At 35.3% G+C, this 27,706-nt stretch overlaps 1 protein-coding gene across 3 annotated transcripts in view; it reads right to left on the reverse strand.

Moving 5' to 3' along the window:
- LOC121369132 (filamin-A-like) overlaps positions 1-27,706 on the reverse strand; it is a 144,839-nt gene that overhangs the window by 81,175 nt on the left and 35,958 nt on the right. For 2 of the 3 annotated variants that reach the window (XM_041493999.1, XM_041493998.1), the window contains exons 2-14: positions 26,583-26,834; positions 25,269-25,366; positions 23,096-23,362; positions 21,564-21,641; positions 16,369-16,531; positions 15,083-15,289; positions 7,996-8,133; positions 5,796-6,059; positions 4,675-4,865; positions 4,118-4,375; positions 3,470-3,590; positions 2,336-2,560; positions 732-1,301 (exon numbers count right to left, since the gene is read on the reverse strand). In XM_041493999.1, the coding sequence (XP_041349933.1) occupies positions 732-1,301; positions 2,336-2,560; positions 3,470-3,590; positions 4,118-4,375; positions 4,675-4,865; positions 5,796-6,059; positions 7,996-8,133; positions 15,083-15,289; positions 16,369-16,531; positions 21,564-21,641; positions 23,096-23,362; positions 25,269-25,366; positions 26,583-26,834 (2,832 nt within the window). The remainder of the gene's footprint in view (positions 1-731; positions 1,302-2,335; positions 2,561-3,469; positions 3,591-4,117; positions 4,376-4,674; positions 4,866-5,795; positions 6,060-7,995; positions 8,134-15,082; positions 15,290-16,368; positions 16,532-21,563; positions 21,642-23,095; positions 23,363-25,268; positions 25,367-26,582; positions 26,835-27,706) is intronic. The other variant, XM_041494001.1, reaches the window with a different exon arrangement.

A 27,706-nucleotide genomic window follows, 5' to 3' on the forward strand; every position in this document is an offset into this window, starting at 1 on the left:
TAATAAAATATTCCCAAATGATGTTTGTTTTGTTTAAACACCACCACTAGAGCATAATGATTAATTAATCATTGGCTATTGGACGTCAAACATTTGGTAATTCTGATATGTAGTCAGAGGAAACCCGCTGCATTTTTCCAATAGCAACAAGGGATCTTTTACAAGCACTTTCCCACAGAGTTGCTTTGATCAGTTGTGGTGCATTGTTGTAATGAGAGAAAAAAAGCCCAATCAGTTGAATGGATCCACCGAGGTGGTTCGATCCTGTGACACAAGCACCTCAGGAGAACACTCAACCGACAGATAAATCCAGCCCCCATTTCCTAATGAAACCATGGAACATATAGCTAAAAAAGTTAGGTTTTTTAAAATCACAATGAGCAAGTTACTAGAAGAAATCTATCAATAACTAAATTCTCTATCAATATTAGTTCAATAAAATAAAAAAGAGATCATTGAAAAGGAAAAAAACCGCAATCAATATTAGATCAATGAAATAACTTTTTTAAAGAAAACAAAAGATGTAAAATAAAAGTAAAAATTAATGAAATAAAAAGCATAATCATGCAACAACAAATCTGCTGTTGTTACAGGAATGAAGTTATCAATCCATGTTAGCTTGAAGGATTAGTTGATGCACGGGTGTGGACGGACTGATACCCAACAGGATTGGGAGGCAGGCATTCGACCATGCACAATAAACAGATTTGGTTTTTTCTATGTGTCTTTACCATCAGGAGACAGACCGGGCCCACTGGCCGTCACTCCACTGACATCAAGTCCTGCTCCCTTGACGATCTCCGCGGTGAACGGAGACTGGGGGATGTGCTGGCCTCCGTAGGTGACGTTCACCTGGTATGTCCCTTCCTTCTGCGGGAAGTATGCCACACCGCAGGTTCCATCCCCATTGTCAGAACACTCGATCCTCGACTCGGTGGGACCCTCCACAGTGACCCCAAGCTGTCCCGGGCTCGTTTCTTCTCTGGTGTCGATGGTGAAGCAGCAAGGTTTCTCGGGTGCTCCCAATTTGAGACCAGGACCATAGGCTTTAACCTTCGGCGGCATCTTCACAGATTCCACCTTGAAGGGAGATTTAGGGACCTCAACGCCAGCGTATTGGACACTGACCATGTGGGGTCCAGGTTCCAAGAAGGCAACATTGGCAGTGTATCCATTGGCTATTTCCTGCGTAGGGACAGATCTGGTCTGTCCACTAGGGGAGGTGATCATAACTCTGGCCTCAGCTTTAGGCAAGCCAGACGAGATGATATCAACTTTCTTTTCCACACCCATGGGCATTTCTTCACAAAGAAAATATAAACAGGGTTTGGTAAAGATGTAGGATGAGGGTTTTTTTTTATATACGATACATGAAATTAATACAGTAATTCTTAATACAAATAACCAAAGCAATTCCTATGGCTATTTCATTAAACAGACACCTGTTTAAAATTGCTGCCTTAATATTCTACTAAAAATAAAAAAACACAGAAAACTTATAACCTGGTCATTCCAAGACTTAAATGTTATGCATTTAAAATTTAAAAAAAACTTAACTTGGACCAGTGCTATAAAATTAAGTACAAAGGCTATTTGATCATCAAATTTTTATGTTTTTTAAATAGATTGCCACAATGTTTGTAAAAATATTTTTGATTATCAAATACTTGTGGGTTTTTTATATATACACTGCCACAATGTTTATTTTTATAATGTAATTTTTATTTAAATTGTATGGCAGATATGTATTATCCTGTTTGTTCATGTATGTATTACAATTCTTTATTGTTTGTTGATGCTTTAACTCATATCATTAGTATAGATTTTAATTTTTTTGATGCATATCTTTAGTTTCGGTTTTTATATTAGGCATATCTCAAAAACTATTTTGATTTGGCCTAATAGTTTCAGTCAATGGAAAAATATAAAATATATAATATTTAAAAAAAAAAAAACCCACACATCTTAATTGGTTCAAGTCCTTGACCTTGCTGAAATCAATGCTAGATTTGACATTGACCTTCATGGGACTAATAATTTCAGTCAATGGAAAAATCTAAAATTCCTTAAATATGAGGTTATTGGTGTTTTTTAAAGATTAAAAAACTAAACAAAAAAAGAAATCTTACTTAGTTTTTTTAAATATTAGAAAACCCAAAATACATTTTACTTGGTTCAAGTCCAACAACCTTGACCTTGCTGACATCAATGCTAGATTTGACGTTGATCTTGATGGGACTAATAATTTCAGTCAATGGAAAAATCTAAAATTCCCTGAATATGAAATTATTGCTGGATTTTAAATATTAAACAAAAAAGTATATATATATCTTACTTGGTTCAAGTCCAACAACTTTGACCTTGCTGACATCGATGCTAGATTCAACATTGACCTTGATGGGACTCTTGGGGATCTCCTTGCCAGCCAGGTACACCATGACGGTGTGTGTTCCGGGAGTCTTTGGCTCATAGTCCACGGTGAACGTCCCATCTCCTTTGTCAGTGACTTTCACGGGAACGTCTCGGCCATTGCCGTCAGTCAGAGCAATAGCAACATCACCTGCAATAACCAGAGACGTTTTGTAATGCATGTACATACAAGTGCCTATACTTCACAAGGCAACCCCTGCAAATGTCCAAGGCAATCGGCAATGTCGTGGAGTTTTTAATTCTCCATGGTACTTTTTTGCGTTTTTTCAATGGTATGTTTTTTGGCCGTGGACATTTTTTTAATTGCAAGGCAATAGCAACATCACCTACAGTAACTAGAAACATTCTGGGATGTATGCGAAGTATAATGTACAAAGCAATAGCAACATCACCTGCAATAACTGGAAATATTCTGTAATGTATGTACATACAAGTGATTATACTTCACAACACAATGAATGGTTCTTGGCTATACTTCGCTTTTTAATAAATTATAACAAAAGCAGGGCTGTAGCTAGGATTTTTTTATGAGGGGTGGGGGCAGATGGCATGGAAGGCACAAGACACCAGGGGGTCTGGGGGCATGCCCTCAGGAAATTCAGAAATCTAGAGTCTCTGAAATACCATTGTGCAACCATTTCAGGCAGTTTACATACTTAAAAGTAAAAGTAGACATTTTAGAAAATATAACAAAACATCAAATTTGCAAAAATATATTAATACCTTATTTAAAAAAAAAAAAAAATAGTAGTTTAACATAGTTTAACAATTACTTTAAATCCGTCACAAAATTCAATCATTGAACAAACAAAATTTTATTTATGTCAGTTCTTTAAACTGATTTGAAGAGTGGCAAAACACATTATAAAAGTATTGAATGAATGAATGAATGAATTTTTAACGACACTCCAGCTCAATACACATTATAAAAGTAGGTTAATTCTTTGATAATTTGTTTCAATGTTCACCTTTAGTTTTACAATAATAAATATTTTAACTGGAATAATAAAAAAAAAAAAAAAACGGTTAATTTTCCAACCTGGCCCAGCTTCTTTGCAGTCCACCTTGAAGTATGTCGACTTTCCCGTCTTGACTCCTTTCTCTACCCCAGGGCCGTAAACCTGGACCTTGGCAGGATTTGTGGGCTCAGACACAAATATCTATTAAAAAAGCAAGAAAAAAAAGCATTAGATATTTAAGCCTCTCTATATAGTGACTAAGATGTAAAGAAGTATGATTAAGGCAGAAAGTAGTTAGTTTGTTTAGCACTACTAAAGCATTAATTAATCATCGATTATTGGATATCAAACATTTGGTAATTGTGATCGAAAAACATGGGTTTCCTCTGAAAATTATAGTTAAAAATTTCCACATGTCTGATATCCAATAAATGATGATTAATTAATCAATATGCTCTAGTGGTGGTGTTAGATGAAACAACTAAACTTGCAAAATTGATCCTTAGCAAATGTGTGGGAATAATATTAATATATAAAAGATTCTATATTGAAAATAAAAAAGCAATAACTGAATATTTTGCTTTCATTATTTTTTTATTTAAAATTTTTGTTTTTTAAACTCCACTTACATTTAAAACAGAGACATTTTTTTGTTTGTTTAGAGATATGATGATGATGATATCTTTTTTACCAATTCTTTTTAAGATCAAAACATTTTGTATTCTTACTCTGTATGGACTGTTGGGTACTGCGACGCCTCCATACGAAATGACAACAGTGTGCTTGACGTTGCGTTTCGGGGTGTAGTGGCAGTCGAAGGTGCCATTCTTGTTGTCCTTCATGAGGATGTCCACGGGCTTGTAGTCCACATCAAAACACTTGACCGACAGTACTGCCTTCCCTGCAGACCGCGTGTCCACGTGGAAGTCTGCTTTCTGACCAACAGTCACTCCACTATTCTGCAGACCCGGACCCTTAGCAATTACCTGTCAAAGATATACAAGTATTATAATTTTTGTGTGAATCTTTTAATATATATACAATTTGTGAATGTTATACAATACAATAAATTTATCAAAACAAAGACAACAATTCTTGTGATTACAAACAACAGAACACATTTGGTTCCGAACAGAAATCACATTTTTACTATTACAAATTAATGTCAATGTATTTTGCAGGGGTGAACTGTAAAAAAAGAGGTGTCAGACAGACAGACAGGACAGGACAGAGATGAAACTTATAGTCCCTCCAGTTGGACTGGTAGAGGATTAATGACACCCACCTTAGATGCATCGAACTGCTCGGCTGGGCGGATCTGAGCCATGTATGGCGAGTTGGGAATGTCCTGCTCATTACACAGGATGTGGACAGCGTACTCCCCCTCGTTTGTCGGCCAGTAGGTCACATCGGCAGACCCATCGCCGTTGTCCTTGCAGTCAATCTTCGCCTGAGATGGACCCTCAATGGAGAAACCTACAAAAACATTTAGGGCTGAATTTACCAAGCCTGGTTGTCTTAAAGAAGGAAACTTTAGTCATGTGATCGAAACAGGCAGCAGAGGACTCATTGGAAGATTGTTTAGCCATCCCATTGGCTGTTGTGATGTTCGGACCAGACTAACATCCCTAGGGGAATATGCCATTGTTCAAGGTCAAGTTATGTAGTTAAGAAAACAGGATGTAAGCATTGTAAATATATAAACAGGCTTTGTAAATTTGGCCTTTAAATATTATATACATTTCTGAAAAATGTATGGACCTAATCAGGGGCCTAATTCACTAAACTCTTGCAACTTTGCGATCTCGCAGTGCAATGCTAAAAGACTTGCAAAGAGGATGCTTTGTTGTCTAACAGAGCCTAAGAGACTTAGGCCTCTGGCCTGTAGAAACGATATCTGGAGCGGGGCGAGTGGCACAATCTGTAGTGATGGGGTCACAAGCCATATTTTTATCTCTATTCATATTTTGCCGAATTTACGTTTTTCTTAAAAGCATGTCTTTAAGCATTATAAATGTATGTAGTTACACGCGTGTAAGTCATAAACAGGCTTTGTAAATTCGGCCAATTATGATTTCGAACAATTATTTTTGACAAGAATACTAGCCTAAATTTCCAGTTATGTTCCAGGTGATTCATAATTATCATCATCCTGTCAATACTCTGTTTGATACTCCATCCCTCCTGATAAATGCATGTCAAATATGTTTATTTTGTTAGGAATACTTTATCAACAAGTTCTTTTAAAGTGTATACTTGCATAAACCCACTGCAACATAGCATGTGGTTTGCATGCTAGTGAATGGCCCTGACATTATTATAAATTAATGTCAAATTATTTTGGAGGGTTTTCCACATTATTAAATATATGTGTCAAACATCCATACTGAAATCCCTCCTACGTACCAAGAGCACCAGTTTCTCCGTTTGTCTCCACAGTGAACTTGGCTGGCTGGCCCACCACCCCAGACTCCAGTCCTGGTCCGTAGGCTACAATCTTGGAGATCATGAATGGACCCACTTCAACCTTGAAAGGACTCTTAGCGATGTGAGCGTCGTCATAAGTCACATTGATCACATACGGACCCTGTTTGGTTGGTACATAGTTGCAGAGATAAACACCCTCTTCTGTTGGCGATTTCTTCACATTGCATTTCTCTTGGATGCCACCTAAATTGATAATAAAAAAGGCAAAAGAACAAAATTAGATAGCATATATATGAATGTGATTAAACACCAATGTTTTGTAGGATGGTGGTGTCTTTTTGTGTCACCATTTACTTCTGTCCGTTTTGGGGGAAATTGGTGTGAACTCACATTCCATTTATGGAGATGGCCTAGAAAATTGTGTGTGCAACCCATTTGATTTCTTTTTAAATGCAATAAAATATATTTTAATCAATTCTGCCCATGTCTGTTTTCCTATGTCAGCTGCTTTAAACGAAATCCAGAGATAACTGTAGGGTGACTAATAGTTGATCTAAGTGACTTTTAAAATTACACATGTCAAGGCAAGTACATTTTCTCATATTATGACCAAATGTTAAGAAAAAACACAATCACTCCACAAAAGGGTGTTTGATTCTAAAATCAAAGCACCCTCAGGGGAGTGATTACTAACTGAACTAAATTCCACCCCTATATAACTTTAACGAATTCCTCCAAACGTACTTTCTTCAAGAAGCTACGTAATTGTCCTATTGCACTTGTTATCTATATCTTGGTGTATAACTTAATTACGGTTACCTGTCATAAATCAGAAAAAATAATTTCATTCAATTTAGTTGATACTAGCAGTTTTAAGTGTTTGTAAAATGACTTGTAGTATCAACTACTGGCCGAAGAGAAAAGTACACTGAATGTATATTTCAAATCATTATATGTGTATGACTGCCTTTAGTAGATCAAAAACTGGGTGTCCGTGCCTTTAACTGAAAGAAACAAAACAAAAACAACAAACAAAATTTAATGAAGTGGATTGGCAAACAGGTGGTAGGCCAATATAAATGAAGTGGATTGGCAAACAGGCGGCAGGCCTATATAAATGAAGTGGATTGGCAAACAGGCAGTAGGCCTATATAAATGAAGTGGATTGGCAAACAGTCGGTAGGCCAATATAAATGAAGTGGATTGGCAAACAGGCGGCAGGCCTATAAAAATGTGGATTGGCAAACAGGCGGTAGGCCAATATAAATGAAGTGGATTGGCAAACAGGCGGTAGGCCCATATAAATGAAGTGGATTGGCAAACAGGCGGTAAGCCTATATAAATGAAGTGGATTGGCAAACAGGTGGTAGGCCAATATAAATGAAGTGGACTGGCAAACAGGCAGTAGGCCAATATAAATGAAGTGGATTGGCAAACAGGCGGCAGGCCTATATAAATGAAGTGGATTGGCAAACAGGCGGTAGGCCAATATAAATGAAGTGGATTGGCAAACAGGCGGTAGGCCCATATAAATGAAGTGGATTGGCAAACAGGCGGTAAGCCTATATAAATGAAGTGGATTGGCAAACAGGTGGTAGGCCAATATAAATGAAGTGGACTGGCAAACAGGCAGTAGGCCAATATAAATGAAGTGGATTGGCAAACAGGTGGTAGGCCTATATAAATGAAGTGGATTGGCTAACAGGTGGTAGGCCAATATAAATGAAGTGGATTGGCAAACAGGTGGTAGGCCAATATAAATGAACTGAATTGGCAAACAGGTGGTAGGCCAATATAAATGAAGTGAATTGGCAAACAGGTGATAGGCCAATATAAATGAAGTGAATTGGCAAACAGGTGGTAGGTCAATATAACTGAAGTGGATTGGCAAACAGGCGGTAGGCCAATATAAATGCCTATCTACAAATATAATGGAATACAATGAAGCACTAACTACACACCTGGTCCAAAGAAAGAAATGTTTTATTTAACGATGCACTCAACACATTTTATTTACGGTTATATGGCATCAAACATATGGTTAAGGACCACACAGATAACGAGAGAGGAAACCCGTTGTCACCACTTCATGGGCTACTCTTTTCGATTAGCAGCAGGGATCTTTTATATGCACCATCCCACAGACAGGGTAGTACATACCACAGCATTTGTTACACACCTGGTCCAATGATCTGGACATTGACATCACCCTTTCCAGCTCCTTTTGTGTGAACTTTGAACTCTGCATTGTCCTTGACACGGATTCCTCTTGGCTGAATACCGCGTCCAGTAACATAGCAAGCCTTGGCATTGGAAGCTGAAATAATCATACAAATTTGTGATGAATACAGATATTGCAATGTTTTCAGTCAAAAATATATTCTGCAAATAGAAAATTTTAATAATCTACTTAATAATAAACAATTATAGCACTGTGATGTTTTATGAAGCAAAAATAATAATATTGACGGTATATACACAAATATACAAACAATCGAGCAATTTGCAATCTAGCAAACAAATATTTTGCACAATGTACTTGAAACACGTCATCACTATCTGTAAGTCACTACAAGTTCCAAATTATGTCAATCAACCCGATAACGCTCATTGGTCAATGCTAAGGGGGCTCCCCACTTTACACTGAAAATGGTATAATATCATGATTTATCAGTTCGCAAAACTACATCGGAGTGCAATATGATCTTAAACGGAATCACATGTGATATAACGTTAACCAATTGGAGGTCATATAGAATGTGCATGAGGTAATAATACATGTAATTAAAACTGTAGACTTAATAAATTAAAAACAGGTTTGAAAACATGTAAAGAATATATATAAAGAATGTATATTAATACTAAGGTGAGATATAATGTTTGAAACAGGGTGTGCACTATTTCCTGCTTTTATCAATATTACTATTTTTGATTTGATGCTATATTAAAGATAATGTAACTGTAAATTTCAACTGAAAGGAATAATATTAAACAAACTGAAAATTCAACTTATATAAATAAATATTATCCTGAATTGGCAATCCACAGTTAATGATGTACTTCTAAAATACATACAAAGTTTAGAGATCTAATACAAATATTTCATAGTAAATTATAAGGCTTTTTTTCTTCTTCTTCATAAATTCAATTATTTTAAATAACATTTTGTTTCTATTCAATAAAACCACTCCAAAATCAATGACCATAAACAATTTAAGGATACTAATGGTAAGAAAGTTTGTAAGGATTAAGTTCCATAACACCAAATATAAAAATCTTGATAATTTAACAAAAGGAATAATTGTCTAATGACACCTAACGACAAATGAAATTATGGTTATTTTGATACTTGATTTAGAATGAGAGAACATATGCAACCACATAGGTTACTCCTACCACCTAGCAGCAAGGAATCTTTTTATAAGCAATATCTCAGACAGCACATACCATGGCCTTAAGATATATCAGATGTGGAAATCCAAGCAAACCACCAAGGGGTATTGATCCTAATATATTTGTTTTGGTTTCACTAGAGCATATTGATTTATTAATCATCAGCTATTGGATGTCAAATATTTGATAATTCTGACTCTTATAAGAAAACCACCACATTTTTCCATTAGTAGCAAGGGATCTTTTATATGCACCATCCCACAGACAGGATAGCACATACAACGGCCTTTGATACACCAATTGTGGTACACTGGATGGGACAGAAATACCCCAATGGGCCCACCGACGGGGATTGATCCTAGACCGACCGCACATGAAGCAAGCACTTTACCACTGGGTTATGTCCAGCCCCATAGCAAAAACTAATGATGAATTGACTTTTTTCTCTATAACTCCAACCAAATTCTAATAACAAATAAAACTAACCTCACTTGTTTAACAAACTAGAAGGATGTATTGATCCATGAATTTAAAAATAGTCATAATCTAGGCACTAATTTAGGATTGGAAAAGTAGGAGAGGTGACCTCTACATTCCCAGAAAAAAGGAGTCAGACTACACCCACAGCTAAAAGCTGATGGGGAATGACAAAGTGTGTGGCACAGATAGCCACAAGATACAAGCACCTGTCACAGTTGGAGAGACGAGGACTGGGATGTTGAGATTAACAACAAAAGAATTAGAAAGATAGGAGATGCCAGATCGGGAAGAAATGAGATGGAATTCAAAGGAGTAAAAGTAAAGGGGGCAGTGGTGTAGGGGGATTAAAACAAAAATGAAGGGAAGTGAAGTTAATAAAAGTGGGCGAAGTCAACATTTATCAGTACATTTAAATAGTGTTCCATAATTATCCGAAAATTAATTTTGAAAGGTTCCAAATTTTGACACTCAGTCTGAATCTTAATATTGCATTACCAAATACTATTATTCTCAGTAATAGCATTTAAGGAAAACAATTTGCCAGGGTCCCCATATCTGATGTTTTCAGGCCACTGAATGACACAGTGTGCTACCGTTAACAGTGTTAAATTACTTTATTTAAACAGACATAATTAAATATATATATATATATATACTGGGAATTTTTATTACAGAAACAGGGAATTTTCAGTGCCTCTTTTTTTGGGGTGGGTGGGGTGGGGGGAGGGGGGTGGGTCGGGGCCTAAGTTTGTGACCTAAGAATGCTTGGATAAATCCCTGACAGTATTTCCATTATAACCAACACATTAAAACCATGATAGTATTAAGTATATGATAATTACTTTTGTCATTGTAATGTTAAAATGAAAAATATCAGAAACTGAAAAGGGGAAAAAAGCCTCCAAAAAGATTGGATTTTTGGTAGTAGATATAAAAATGTTTGATGTACAATGAACCCAAATGTAAGAAAAAATTAAAATAAATAATTAGAAACTACCTGACAATAGTGAGCCAGCTCGACTTGGCATCAAACTGTTTTCTACCACAATGAAAAGGAACATTCGTTTAAAACTTTGAGTAACATAGGGTCATGGTGAAAGATGGTCTAAATATTGAGAAGAAAACTGCAGGTGCCACATGGTCTACTTCAATGAAACAGCAAAGAATCTTTCATATTAATTTCGCACAAAACAGGACAGCATATACCACAGCCTTTGGTAAACCAATCATGTGCATACCGGCAAAGAATCTTTCATATGCATTTCACACAAAACAGGACAGCATATACCACAGCCTTTGGTAAACCAATCATGTGCATACCGGCAAAGAATCTTTCATATGCATTTCACACAAAACAGGACAGAATATACCACAGCCTTTGGTAAACCAATCATGTGCATTAACAGCAAAGAATCTTTCATATGCATTTCCCACAAAACAGGACAGCATATACCACAGCCTTTGATAAACCAATCGTGCATAACGGCAAAGAATCTTTCATATGCATTTCCCACAAAACAGGACAGCATATACCATAGCCTTTGATAAACCAATATTGTGAATAACATCAACGTATCTTTCATATGTACTTTCCCATAAACAGGGCAGTATATACCACAGCCTTTGATAAACCAATCATGTGCATAACTGCAAAGTATTTTTCATATGCATTTCCCACAAACAGAACAGCGTGGGCTATTAATCCTAATAATCCACTGCACCTTATGCAAAAACTAATGACTGAATTAACTTTCTTTTTGTTCTGTAACTCAAACCAAATTCTAATACTAAATGAAAGTAATTTAACATGTTTCACAACAAACTAAAACAATTGAATATTTGCAAATAGATATAACAAACATTCTGAGAGAACTGCTAAAGCAATACATGTCCACTACTGGGCCCCGACGAATGTTTCTATCTCATAATAGCCCTCTATGTTAACTTTTCCACCTAATAGCCAGATGGCACCTACATGTACTTGTATTCTTATATAGATAGCATGGAAATGTCTTAGTCGACAAATGAAAAAAATGGTGACCGATTTTTATGCGACCAAATTGGTCACAATGCAGAGGGCTGCTTAAGTTCAAGGGCCATAACTCTGGCAAAAATGGCTAAATTGCCACAGAAGTCAAACTATCTGTAACAGTACATGATAAACCTATATATATAGATACAATATTTCAGAAGACTATATGTGGGACAGACAGGCGGACAGACAGGAGGAGGACAGAGATGAAACCTGTAGTCCCCTTCGGATGGACCAGTAGGGAACTTAACATACTTAATGTTAATGATGTTACAATAAACCCAAATGTAAGTAAAAATAAAAAAATAAATTAGAAACTACCTGACGATAGTGAACCAGCGCGACTGGGCATCAAAATGTTTTCTACCACAAGAAAAGGAATATTTTTTTAATACCAAGTAATTTTTTTTTTAAACATTGACTGACATAGTCATTGTAGCAGATGGTCTAAATATTGATAATAAGAAAAAGTCTGGAAAACACATTTTCACATCTCCTACATGTAAGTTTAAGGGCCATTTCTTGGTAAAACATTGATAAATCACCCTGAAAGTCAAACTTGATTTGTAACAGTACATGATAAACCAATTTATAATATTTCAGCTCAATATCTAAAAAAATTTTTTTCACAAAAATTGGTAAAACTATATGTGGGACAGATGAACAGATGCACAGATAGACAGACAGATGGATAGGACAGAGCTGAAACCTACAGTCCCCTGCGGATGGACCGATAGGGGACTAAACATACTTAATGTTAATGATGTTACAATAAACCCAAATGTAAGTAAAAATAATAAAATAAATTAGAAACTACCTGATGATAGTGAACCAGCGCGACTGGGCATCAAAATGTTTTCTACCACAATAAAAATAATATTTGTTTAATAACACCTAATTTTTTTTAAACATTCACTAGCAGTCATTGTCACAGATGGTCTAAATACTGTAGATCCTGAAATTAACACGTCCCTGAGTTAATACGAGTGACGGTGGGTAGACTAAATTGCGACATGAAATTAATGCGAGTGGCCTCCCTTTGAAATATTACTTTTTTAACAACATACGTCTGAGTACTTTTCGGTTAAATCCAAGTTAAAGGTCTCTTCAATGAGATCAACTCACTAACATGTCTGTGTACACATCAATTACCCTGTTTAGTCCCTTGTGTTTTTGGTGAGATCAACTTAAAGCATATGTTTTTAGCAATCTTTACATAATGTGTATATTTTTATAAATCCGGTTAAACATGTATGTATGTATTTATCTGTGAATGGTGATTTCAAAGTCATAATGAAAGAACAATTCACCCAGTGGTATGCTGACAATGTCGCATCAAACTTGAACAGTAAAAACAAAGAAACTGTCGACCTCAAGATTAGCATGTTAAAACACATTTACACGCGATGGGTCATGTCGGCTATTGACAGGGTGGCCAAAGACCCTGTAATCGTCACACGTGGCTGGTAGCTTGCTGAACTATTGGAGAATTTGTCTGTCTCACCTACAATGAATTGTTTTCCAGTGGTATGTTATAAATATATTAGTATTTTAATCTTTGATTTGTTTTAATAACATGGGGCACAGACAAAAACACAGAAATAAATGTGTCATATTATTAATGTGAATAATACGACCTCACATTTTTCGCATTAATATCATGATCGCATTAATTTCAGGATTTACAGTATTGAGAAGAAAAAGTCTGGAATTTTTTTTTTCCACATCTCCTACATGTAAATTCAAGGGCCATTTCTCGGTAAAACATTGATAAATCGCCATGAAAGTCAAACTTGATCTGTAACAGTCCATGATAAAGCTATATACAATATTTCAGCTCAATATGCTGAGACACTTTACTAAAAAAAAATATATTCATCAAACTATATGTGGGACAGATAAAAAAAACGGACAGACAGACAGATAGGACAGAGTTGAAACCTATAGTCCCCTCCGGATGGACTGGTATGGAACTAAACATACTTGATGTTAATGATGTTACAATAAACCCAAATATAAGTAAAAATATTAAAATAAATAAGAAACTACCTGATGATAGTGAACCAGCGTGACTGGGCATCAAAATGTTTTCTACCACAATAAAAGGAATATTTGTTTAATATCACCTAATTTTTTTTTTAAACATTGACGAACACATACTCATTGTGACACATGGTCTAAATATTGAGAAGAAAAAGTCTGAAAAACAAAATGTTTTCTACCACAAGAAAAGGATATTTGTTTAATACCACCTCGCCAATTTATGTAAACTGACTATAATATACTCATTGTGACACATGGTCTAAATACTGAAAAGAAACCTGTTGCTGCCACTCAGATAACAAATATTTCATATGTACTTGAACAGGATATATATAGAACATATACTACAGCCTTTGATAAACCAATCGTGTATATAACAGCAAATTAACTTTCATATGCACCTTCCCCAAAACAGGACAGCATATACCACAGCCTTTGATAAACCAATATTGTGAACATCAATGTATCTTTCATATGCACTTTCACCAAAACAGGACAGCATATACCACAGCCTTTGTTAAACCAATATTGTAAACAACATCAATGTATCTTTCATATGCACTTTCACCAAAACAGGACAGCATATACCACAGCTTTTGATACACCAATATTTGTTAGCCACATGATTGATTTATCAAAAGCTGTATATGCTGTCCTGTTTTAGGAAAAGTATATATGAAACATTCTTTGATGTTATTCGCATGACAGGTTTATCAAAGACACTGGTATATGCTGTCCTGTTTTAGGAAAAGTATATATGAAACATTCTTTGATGTTATTCGCATGACAGGTTTATCAAAGACACTGGTATATGCTGTCCTGTTTTAGGAAAAGTATATATGAAACATTCTTTGATGTTATTCGCATGACAGGTTTATCAAAGACACTGGTATATGCTGTCCTGTTTTAGGAAAAGTATATATGAAACATTCTTTGATGTTATTCGCATGACAGGTTTATCAAAGACACTGGTATATGCTGTCCTGCTTTAGGGTTAAGGCTTAGGTTAGGGATACTGCCGTCGCAGTTTTTATCAACATCTGCTTTTCATTTTAAAAGCATATTCTGGTATTAACACTCCTAACCCTAGTTTGTACTAAAAGAAAATGTGGATAACTGAACAGAAAATATTATCACCATTTTCTTAAAGTTTAAACCACACCCCAACTACAGTCATAAAAATATTACTAAATGTGGGTAATTGAATAGCTGCTAAACTAAAAAAATATTATCACCATTTTTCTTTGAAAAAGGTACGCTCATTAAAATATTGATATTTGTGAATAGCCCCTAATTATAACTATTTTTACTCCGTTACCTGGCGACACTCCGACAGCGAAGGGGCTGTTGGGAATCTGGTGTCCAGAGAAGAACACGTTGACCGAATACTGGCCGGGTTCAATGGGGCTGTATTCCACCAGGTAGGTTCCTTCCTTGCCCTTCACGGGCTGGATGTTGGGGCGCACGGTGTCCTTGCGACCATGGGGATCCAGCACAACCACGTCCACATTGCCATTGCCAGCACCTAGTAAAACAAAAATGATGATAACAGTTAAAAGGAAGGAAGGAAGGAAATGTTTTATTTAATGACACACTCAACACATTTTATTTACATGGTTACGGACCACACAAATATTAAGAGAGGAAACCTGCTGTTGCCACTTCATGGGCTACTCTTTTCGATTAGCAGCAAGGGATCTTTTATATGCACCATCCCACAGACAGGATAGTACATACCACGGCCTTTGTTACACCAGTTGTGGAGCACAGGCTGGAAAGAGAAATAGCCCAATGGGCCCACCGACGTGAATCGATCCTAGATCGATCGCGCATCAGGTGAGCGCTGTACCACTGGGCTACATCCCGCCCCCCCCCCCCACACCCCCAACTAATAGATCCCTTTTAATGACTAAAATTCCACATCATATACATTTTTGTGTTGGTATATGCAATTTTTTTCTAACCTTTGCAGGATAAATCATATTTCTTAAGACAGTAACCAGTTATTCTCTATATACAGAGTAACCTCTCAAAACCAGACCCTCTGTAAACCAGAATTGCCCCAAACCAGACATTTTTCACACTCCTTTTTTTCAAAATCAGTACAGAACTTAACCTCTCTAAACTGGATACCTCTTAAACCCAGACATTTTACTTGGAACCGAGGGTGTCCGGTTTAGAAGGGTTTTACTGTAAATACTGCACATCAAGCATCATTCATGTATATGTTTAAAAACAAAAAAACAAAAAAACAAAAAAACAAAAACAAGGGGCTAAACTTTATCCTTGGGGTGGATAGGGATGAAAACCTAGGAATTATTTTAGAATGGCCTTAACTACTTATGTCTAAAATGATATACAGTGAAACCCCTCTAAACCGGACACCCACGGACCAAGTAAATGTCCACTATTAAGAGGTATCCAGGTTAGAGAGGTTAAGTTCCATATTGATTATTAAAAAGGGACCAAGAAAAACATCCAGTTTTGAGGGAATTCCAGTTTACAGATGGATTGGTTTTGAGAAGTTTCATTGTATATCAAAATGTTTAAAGATATAATATGTTGCCTCCTTTTCTCTGCATCTTTCATGGCAAATCAAGATACCTTTCGTATAAATTTCAAAGTAAGTCTTCTTTCCAGCAACGACTCCACTTTTCTCAATGCCAGGTCCCTTGGCTGAGACCTTTTTGGGGTCACCAGCCATTCCCTCAATCTTCACGCTGTAGGGACTCTTAGGAATCTCCTTGGCAGCAAATTTCACAATTACCTGAATGATATACAATAAATTGTTATTTAAAGAATACAAAAATATCATATACTATACATGTATTTATTGCACATTTTATTATATAGTTACAATATGCCATGACTGAACAAATACCAGTATGCTAGACTCAAGACTACCAACTGCCACAACAAAGTTGGCCAACTTTCTGTTCTCACGACTTTTCAGACTGTCCCATTCCAAGTCTGAGCACTCTTAAAACTCAACTTTCCATCGTATACGACTCGTACGTCTGATTAGTTATTAACCTGAGCACACCCATCTTCTGTTGCGAGTTGGGGATATTAAAACACAACTGTCAAGTTGGCCAACTTCGTTATGACAGTTGACAGTCTGATCCTAACATTATGCATGGGTCACCTAGTAATTATGTAGTAAATTTACACATTCAAGCTGACTTCTAAAATTAATATACGAGCTGTGATACTCGAAAACCTACAACTGGGTATGACATCAGAAACTGAGCAAACATTTTGACGTAATTTACTTTGATGCTGAGAAAGTAACTTCACTGATGCTGTATTTTTACAAGATATAATTAAGATAGAGTGCGAATACCTAAGATTTAGTTTTTCAAGATGATTACCAGTTATTTGCAAAAACAAATATACTCTTTTTTTCTTTTTTGTAAAGTTATAGGTTTATAGGTTGGATTCGATGTAAAATAAATTTTACAGTTTCTTTCTTCAAGTTGTATTGCAAAATTGTTAAGAACTACTTTTATTTTTAAACAAATTTAATCTAATATTTAACATGCATTTAATGAACATCCACAGATTCAACAAAGTCCAAACATTTGCTGATCTTGGAGTTACAGTTTGTATGAAATTAAGTTAAATATGAAATCTTGGCAAAAGTAAAGACAACAGTTGACACCATCTCTACCACTGGAGAAGTAAAACCTACATCTTACCATTATGACATCTTACAATATTCATTTTAAAAGAAACAGCATGGCAGAAAATAAACTTTAAAAAGAAAACTAAAATTTCAGTAAACAATATTCGTCAATAAGACACAAAATGGAATTAAAGAGAAGATGACAGTATAGATAACAGTATATTGGTTTCAATGAACCACCGTATTACTCATTTATCACAAAATTCAAATTCATATACCTGTTTATTACAGTTTCTTATTTTTAAAATCTAGCATATAACATTCTATGAGTCATTAAATGAACTATTTGGAAGGTAGGTCTAAATATCTATAAACAGGGCAAATTCCAAATCCACACTGCAAAGTATACATATGTACTAATATTTCACAAATACAATCCCGGTAAAAATAAAATTATGACTTTGTGGATTCTCCTGAAAAGATCAAACATTCAACATAAAAGGTTCTAACACACCTGTCCTGGGCATACCCTACATGAAAGGTTCTATTCAAAAAGGGATGGAGATGTTAAAGGAGGATACAAAGTCAAGCTATGGAATTTGGAATAAAGTTAAACCAATAATCTGTAACATCACCCCAGTGTATCATTTAATAAACAGTCATTTTAAACTACAGTTATTTGGGGTCTAACATGGTTATTTTGACACTTGGTTGAGAGGGAATAAGAAGAAACCTTCGGTCACCAAATGCAGTAAGGAATTTTTATATGTACTTTTCAATATTTAGACAGAGCATTACATACCACAACCTTTGATGTATGGTACCAGTTATGAGGCATTGGTTGGAATGGGGAAAACATAAGTCTCTTGAACCTGCAATTCACTGCACCTCAGGGAAATGGTTTACTACAGGGCCAATCTCAACATTTCCAATAGTCATTAAGAAACCCCCCAGAAGTTTGTCCTGTGCAAGCTTTGATTTAGTAAACTAATCTGAGAGTGGCAGTCCTCTGAGTGGTACAGGAATGAATGAATGAATGAATGAATGTTTAACGACACCCCAGCATGAAAAATACATCGGCTATTGGGTGTCAAACTATGGTAAATGCAAAACATGAGGTACAGGAAGGATGCATTGTCCAGTAATAGATCTCCTCAGGAGTGGCTGTCCTCCTATAGAGGCGGCACTAAATAGATTGATGGAATCAACCACTATTTTGCCGAAGACCTTTGGACTCTGCATTGTGCAGAGATATGGTCTTGATCGTGGATAACGAAGTCAGCTTTCAAATTTATTTAATAACTATTTAACACACTTCAGTTACAGTTATTATGACATTGGATATATGGCAAGGACTACCTAGACAATGAGAGAGAAAATCCACTATTGCCAATACTTTCAATCACCAGTAAATGATCTTTTATATGCACAATACCACAGACAGGATAGTACATATTATGGTTATTTGTTATACCAGTTGCGAAGCACTGGCTAGAACAAAAAATAACCCAAGGGTCCCACCGATAGGAATCAATCAGAGGTCTATTGCACATCAGGCTGGGGCTTTACCACTGGGCTACATCTAACCCCTTTAAGAGTTAAAACATGTTAAATTTATCTTTAAACGATGTTGCTTATATCCAAAAAGACATAGCATCAAGCCTAAATTTGAGTTGATATACTTGCTAAAAAAGGATATTATATTTGTTTAGATATCAGCCACATATTAAATAAAAACTGTTAGGGAGTTATGATAATAAATGCCAAGTCCGAACAGTTAAATAATGCCAAAGCTTTTTCTGAATTTAGTTTAATTAATACTCATAGTTAAAGAATTAATTCTACAAAATATATTAATTTAACATATTAGATAAATTGTATTAAATTAACATATTAGATCAATTATATTAAATTAACATATTAGATCAATTATATTAAATTAACATATTAGATAAAGCACTGCCATTCTGTTTGCATGCCTGTCAGTTGCTAGAAATTATTTGGCAATACATGTACTAACAACATATATCGACTTTAACAACACAAAACAGTTTTCTTGAAGTTTGATAAAACTAACTAAGCCCATGATTAAATTATAAATGACTGTAGCTTTAGCCCCCTTTAAATTAGATAGACAGATGCATTGCAACAGAAAAGGAGAACTTATTTAGCTATACCCAGTACATTATGTAGACAAGACAAAACATTTATTCAGTTATTAACGCCACATGACCAAGATTACTAATTTTAAAACAAATGAACCGTGTGCTACTTATGTACAAATTACAATACATATTCAATTTAAACAGTAGTAATTAAGGTTATCAAGTGAATCCCAACAAGACTCCCACAGTTCTTAAATATGCTGCTTTTTTCAACTGACAGCTAGGGGACTTTTATTTGATGTATAGAATATGTTTTAACATAATAATAAATTGATTATGTAAATAGTAATTAAGGGTATTCACACACAGTTTTGAGCCCCAAGATATGACACCCACATACCTCACATGGGATGCTTTTTTCAATTAGCAGGAAAGGTTCTTTTATTTTTGGCATAGACTATGATGCTTTAACATAATAAATTAATATGTTTGATGGGTTTCTCTTGGTGCGAACATAATAAATTAATATGTTTGATGGGTTTCTCTTGGTGCGAACATAATAAATTAATATGTTTGATGGGTTTCTCTTGGTGCGAAGATTACACAGACAAACTATACAACACAAACACAACAACAAGTTTTTCACAGGACACAAAACACTACACACAAACCTAGAATTTGTTTTTTTATGAACTAACTGCCATGTTCACTCACAGGTATCACTGCATCCAAACTATGGTCATCTACTGCCAGGTGCATTTCACAGCTTGTGTATTCTCTAGTAAATTGTATGCAGTCTTAAGTGGTCATGAATGGTAAGGAATTAACAAAACTTTAGCATACCAGTGGCTGTGTATTAAAAATGATATCCAACAGAGAATGACAAAAAACCTGTATTGTTAACACACAGGTTACCTTTGATATTCTCATGTTTTGAAAGTTGAATTCAGAAAAATAGAAAAATAAATAAAATGCAATATGGTGTTCTTTTCATTTTTATCAATCAAATTATAATCTACACTTCATTATTGTTTTTGCACCATATTTGCATTAATTTTGTAATCATTAGTTTTGTAATACTAATTCATTGAAAGAAAACCACTTAAAATTTGTATATATAATTTACACTTCAATAATATTTTTGTGCCATATTTGCATTGCTTTTGTAATCATATAATGGCTTTATATTTAAACATCCTCTGGATTCACTTTGGTACAAAGATATGACTTTTAGATATTTTAAAGGTCTGTTACACCAATTCATTGAAAGAAAACAACTTGAAAGTCATAATTAACACTTCAATATTGTTTTTGTGCAATATTTGCATTGATTTTGTAATCATGTCATAGCTTTGCATAAACATCCTCTGTATTCACTTAGGTACAAAGATACGACTTTATATATGCTAAAGGTTTTGTCATACAAATTCTTTGAAAGAAATACATCTATAATTCATATATTTTATTTACACTTCAATATTGTTTTTGTGCCATATATGCACTTCTTTTGTAAAAATGTAAACATTCCCTGAATTCTCTTGATACTAAGATAAGACTTTTAGATATGCTAAAGGTATGCATACCAAGTGCTTTTAAAGAAAACCACTTAAAATTCATACTATAATTTACACTTGGATTTTGGAATCATATGATGGCTTTGTATAAACATCCCCTGGATATGCTAAAGGTCTTGTCAAGACTCGTACCAATTTGTTAAAACAAAACCACTTAAAATTCATATCTACAATTTAACAACAACACACAAGCAGAAATACACATGGCCAGGGTCAGTCAGTCAAGTCTTGCAAGTAAGACTATGTATAAATTTCTGGAGCATCCAAATCTAGTTCAACCCGTTTCTACAGCGACCATCGAGCTTGGCAAACCACTGGATGCGCCACCTACCTTGAAAATGCCCTCCACCTCTGGTGTGTACGTACAGGTAAAGAGTTGCTTGCCTTCAGCAACATCGTTAGAGGTGAGCACAATTTCACACTGAAACAGTAATCATGATGGTGAAACATACAGAGAGAGAGAGATGATAGAAACAGACGACGAAACTGACAAACCTTGTACACGCCCTCCATACTCGCCACATACACACAGGAGTATGTCAGGTTGCGGTCATTGTTGAAGATAACTTCGCACTGGAAAGGAGCAATCAACACATGGTTATTCTATTTCATAAAAGGTTAAAAAAAAAAAAAAAAATTCTCAAATAAATGTGACTTAAGGTTTAATTTCTCATTGGTGTTCCAGGGATATGCTACATAAGTTTCCGATATCGCTACTCAAATTGAAAAGATTAAACAGTAGTTGCTAATAAATTTTCAGTCGACTAGAGATATCACTAATCAATGTTTTGAAAACAAAATGTTCCCTGTGGTTCCATTATAAGAGGCTTTAAAAATCTAGAACTATGCTCTGATAAACTTTATTTACCATGAATCATTGACCATGTAAAAAATGATTCATGTGCAAAATCATTCAGTGATTTATTTCAGTTTCAAATTTTAAGTGGAGGTTAAAATAGAGTTGTAACATGAAATAAAAACTGACTCTGAACTACAGTTGAATCTTCAATGAGAAATTATGACTAAAGGTTGTTCCAAAATTGATCATGATGGCCAAGGTAAGACAATGTTTTCGATATGCTTTCTATCCCATCTTCCATTTGTTCAATTCTTGAACAGTGCTGAAAAAAACTTGAAATATTAAGCACATTAGCTCTTCATCAGCTCCGCTGGATGTTTGTTTAGAAACTTAAAAAATAACATAAGGGCTCTCAGAAACTTCATTAGCTGAAACTATGCATGCAAAGAACCAACTGAACATTGAAACACTTAAGAAGCATGCATCTTCCTCAACAGCTCAGCTACACTTTGTATTATTGGACTCCACTGAAATTTTGGCAGACAAGTAACAAAGACATTTATCTACAGGGACAGATTGAAACATAACTTCAAAATATAGGTAATATTAACTATTTAATAATATCACTAATTAACACAACAGAATAACTTCTTACTTTGAAGCAATGTCCTCAGCATCCACTGTTAAAATGTGAAATATTCTGAAAACTTGTGAAGTTCCCCCAATTTACCAGCATATTTTAATCATTCATAATTCAGTTCAAATAGAAAAAATACATCCCATTCTTGAATTCAGTAATGATAGTTTGAATAATAAGTACAGATTGTAAAAATTAAAAAAAGCATTATATGATGACAAACTAAAACCACAAAATTTCTTTTCATCAACTAGTTAAGTTAAATTAGAAAACTTTCAAATATTAAAGATTAAAAGAAAGTCAAATTAGAGTGAAGGTTAGAGTTTTAATTAGAATAGGTTTACTTGATTAAAAATCCTTGATTCTGTGAAATGATAAATGATATATAAACTTGTAATTCTTCTGAATTTCAAATCAAAAGTATTATTTTTGAATTAATGTTCAGCTGAAAATAATATTCACCTTTTTTTTTGGGGGGGGGGGGGGGGGGGGGGCGCGTTCAAAGCCGTAATCCATATAAACTACCACAATAAATGCTGGACTACTTTCAGAAATATTTATAGCAAACTACCTCTATATGTATGTACTCACAGGTTCTTGCTTGCCCTTGGGGTTGAGAATAATGACTTCAACTTTGCCTTTCCCGGCACTGAACGTTTCCACGGTGAACCGCGCTGGAGCTCCCACCTGGTTACCAGTTGGTTCTAGGCCTGGACCCCACGCACGCACTCGGTTGGCGTTCACTCGGGGACGAGTTGGGGCACCGGGCTTGAGCTTAGCTTTCGGGAACTGTGAAATGTAGGTCATCACACTCATTTCATCAATCTTTGGGTTCGTCAGCTCAGATGGCTTGAGGAGCTAGGAGAAAAATGAAAAACACAAAATTGATTATACATGAAATCCAAGAATAATGAGATACTGAGCTGCATTTAATGGCTTCTGAAAAGTGTAGAGATACCAACAAATATTGTATAAAACAAGTGGATGGTGAACACTCTCACTAAAATTAATGACGATTTCCACACCTTCATTTTGGCTCTGTACAAAATAGGGTCGGGACGTAGCCCAGTGGTAAAGCGCTCGCCCCGATGCGCGGTCGTCTGGGATCGATCCCTGTCAGAAATTACCAAATGTTTGACATCCAATAGCCGATGATTAATAAATCAATGTGCTCTAGTGGTGTTGTTAAACAAAACAAACTTAACTGTACAAAATAAATGTATCTTACTGTAATTTCATTTCTTTATTTTACTGACCTATGTTTAACCAGTTTTTATGATTTAAAAATTGATGATGAGCTGTAAAACGGCTCTCCTGGAATTATGTAGCAGAGCAATTGTTCTCAGTGTCAAGTTCACAGTAACTGAGTGAATAAAATAGTGATATTGGCATGTAACAATGCTAACAGTTTTTCGTCTACGCGAAAATAATTTTGCACAAACATATACGAGCAAGAACAATTGCTCGCCAGAAACTATAAGGAACGATTTAACCCTTATCGATAGGCAGATATGCCAAGAATATTGAATAACACATGTCAAATGTGTATCAACTCATAATAGGTTAACGGCAATTTCTGCACCATCATTTTGTACGAAATAAATATATGACATATCTGACTGTAATTTATCTTCATATTTTATAAATGGTACAGTTTTATAAATTCACAATATTTTCTTCAAACACAGATCCATTAGTTATGTTCACAAAAAAAAAATTCAAAAGCAATTTTGCCCTAAGTTTTCTAGTGTTATGCACTCAGTTTATTTTTATTTTAGAGAGGTGCAAAGTAGCAATATTTGCATACCAACATTCAAATTAAAAAACAGCTATATTATTACTATGCAGTGCCATATTTAAACAACACCCAGTCTATTAACCTTCATACCTGTCAAAATAGTTCTAACTTCTATACTAAGCAGATGATGCCACATGTTGGTATGTTTTATTTTTCATAATTGTAGACAAAATATTAAGTTTTAAGTTCAAAAAGATGAAAGAAAATAAAAACACCATTTATTAAATGTAACATGTAAAAATGTTACTGCTATATTTATTGCATACAAAGCCAAAACAATGATATAGAGAATAATACATGAGTGTCCGTTAAATACCATTTATCTCACAACGAGTTGTTTTATAATGTATCTAACAAGAGAGGGCGAGTTTGATACATTTTTAAATGAGTTGCGAGATAAATGGTATCAGTTGTATTATTCTATTTCTTACATATCCTCAAAAAAACAGGTTTCAAGCAAATTTTAACATCTTTTTCGACTAAAAGTTATTTACAGCCATTGCACTTGTAGCTGACTTATGCGTCAGACACATGATTGCCAGGTTAACTATACGTCAGTGTAATCAATTTCCACCGTGCTGTTTTTTTATTGGACATATGATATTGGTGACCTGGTCATCATCTAGGAGCAGCCAGTTGTATGTCTTGAAATTGTTATTACACATACGTGTGTAAACAGGTATATGTTATCAAAAATAATGCATGGTGTTCTCACCAATGGGTGTGTAAGAAATGGCAATTGCCTTAGTATACTGAGAGAAAGAAAGAATTGTAGACAACATTTTAGCCACTATTAGCAGCACCATTTTAATAAAGAATGATGTAATCTGGGACTGAATGTCATTAATACCGTCAACTTCCTGAAGATGAAGATTTTGGTTGCAGTTGCTCTTTCTCGTTGGTGATGGTGTGTTCCCTTATTTTTTTCCATCAGTATGTAATTGCAATGTTAACAGGAGAACTAACCTGAGGAACGTCCAGCCACTTCTCAGCGGCATCCATTGCCTCCTTGGCATTCTCCTTGGCCTTCTTAGGGTCCCAGTCCTCCCAGTCAGGGCACAGACCTGAGATAACACACAAAACAATAGTAATATCATTAAAGTTCCAGACCTGAGATAATACACAAAACAATAGTAATATCATTAAAGTTCCAGACCTGAGATTACACACAAAATAATAGTAATATCATTAAAGATGCAATCTCACCTCTCTATAATTAATGCATTTGGTCCAAAATTACATTTGTGGACACCAAATAAACAATGACACCCACAAATCTAAAAAATCCACATGGTTATTTGCTAAATCTCAAATTTTCATAACTGCACATCTATCATACATGTATTATGTTCACACTGGCAGTGTATACTGATTTGGAATCAAAGTCGGCTCCTTTAAACACGTTAGTTGTTCTTAAAACAATGAAGAAAACAAATCCTAAGCTGAATCGGTCATAAACCATTTTGACACTGAATCAGTAAAAACATGTGCATCAATCTTCGTTTACTATGTGAACATTTTAAAATGATTCAACATAAGTGCACTGGGTATGTGCATGTGAACTTATCATTAGGGTGTCGGTGTGGGTAATTTTGTACATGCTTCTGTCAAGAGAACTGTTGCAAGTATGCCTGTTGTACACAACCTCTAGGTACACAACCTCTAGGTACACAACCTCTAGGTACACAACCTCTAGGTAAACAACCTCTAGCTTCACCAGAGAGTTTTGTCCAAGACAGCTTTCTCTAGGATCTTGGCTAATGTAATGATTACTTCATGATGAAGTCACTCTAAAATGATTCCCATATCAATGGCTTATCAGTGTCCTTTTTCCCCCCTAATTTTTAATACTTTTTGCAGTTATGACATATAACGCACCTTTAAATATCCCACACTCCTGTGTGTTTTAACACATTTTACAGGTACAGTTCACATATAAGATGCACCATTTTATAAGCCACACATCACTTAAAATGTCTATGGTACTCTGACACTTAATAGCATCTGGCGAGCTACAAGTTACTACACACATACTTATAGGATATCAAACAAGCTTATATTTCATATCATGTTTATGTCCTGAGTGAAATAATTTTCAATAAACATGATATGAAATGGTAGTAAGTTTAATATCCTATTTATTACCCATAATCGATTTAGGTTATAGTGCATCAAGGTGTTAAGTCCCACTTGATGTTCTAGATGGGTAATACTTGATTCTACTCTTGTAGATATTTAACACAGCAATGTAAAATGGTTTATTCATGGAGAATATTTTACCTGGTCCACAAGCATCCACAAGAGCTCCAATGGCTTTGCCATCGTTCCAGTCGTGGTTGAAGTTCCTGATCGGAAGGTCCGGCACTTTGCTCTGCACCCAGTTGAGCAATCGTTGTTTGGGGGTGGGGCCTCCCTCAGAGGGGCCTGGCTCCTCTCCCTCCCACATGGGCATGGAAATTGAGTAATGCAGAATGAGCGTCCATATTAGACCAAGGATGAGCTTCAGTCGCCTATCTACAATGTCTCCACTATCTGCAAAACATAATACGTACAGAAGAGATGAGTGGGTGAATTAAGGAACAGTCGAATTAGTGAACAAACAAATAAACTGAAAACAAACAACAATAAATAATTAAATCTCCATTTTATTCATAAACGTTTAAAAAATATAATTCATACAGAAGAGAAATGAGTGAGAAAATTAAAGAATAGTCGAATGAATGAGAAAGCAAATAAACCTGCAAACAAGCAACAACAAAAAAAAAAAAAAATTCTATTATATTCATTACTGTTTACATGCATCCCATCTGTCTAGCCATAGCAACATGAGTTTGTTCATTTTGAATAACTGTAAAAAATGACCAGAGAACATCACATTATATTATGATATGTCATTTTATATTGAAGGAGTCCATGTTATTTATTTGAGAATTAACTGACAATCCTTAAATGAACACTCAAATATTTCAAGATCAGACATTTCTATTACTGGGACATTATTCTGAGACAAAATAGAAGCTTGTTTAACATCCTAGAAGAATTCTCTCTTGACATACTTAAGCACCTCTTCTATATATACCTTACTGTCCTGGACAGAGGAGCCAGCCGAGGCCAGCACCTATGCCCAGGACAGGCATGCGCTACAACAGCTTGTTCTGAATGAGCACGTTAAATACTCTGACCTGACCTGACCTGACCTGACCTGATGTACCTTATGCTAGTCTCAGACTACCAACTGCCAGCACAAAGTTTGCCAACTTTCTGCCTTCACAACTTCTACAACTGTCCAGTTGCTAGTCTGAGTGCTCTTACAACTCTATTCTCATTATATAACCCATTAGTTGTTATTCTGAGCGCATCCGTCGTAAGTCGGGACTTGGGGAAATTACATCGCAACCATCGAG

This window comes from Gigantopelta aegis, chromosome 3 (genome assembly GCF_016097555.1).
Source record: "Gigantopelta aegis isolate Gae_Host chromosome 3, Gae_host_genome, whole genome shotgun sequence".
Lineage (NCBI taxonomy): Eukaryota > Metazoa > Mollusca > Gastropoda > Neomphalida > Peltospiridae > Gigantopelta > Gigantopelta aegis.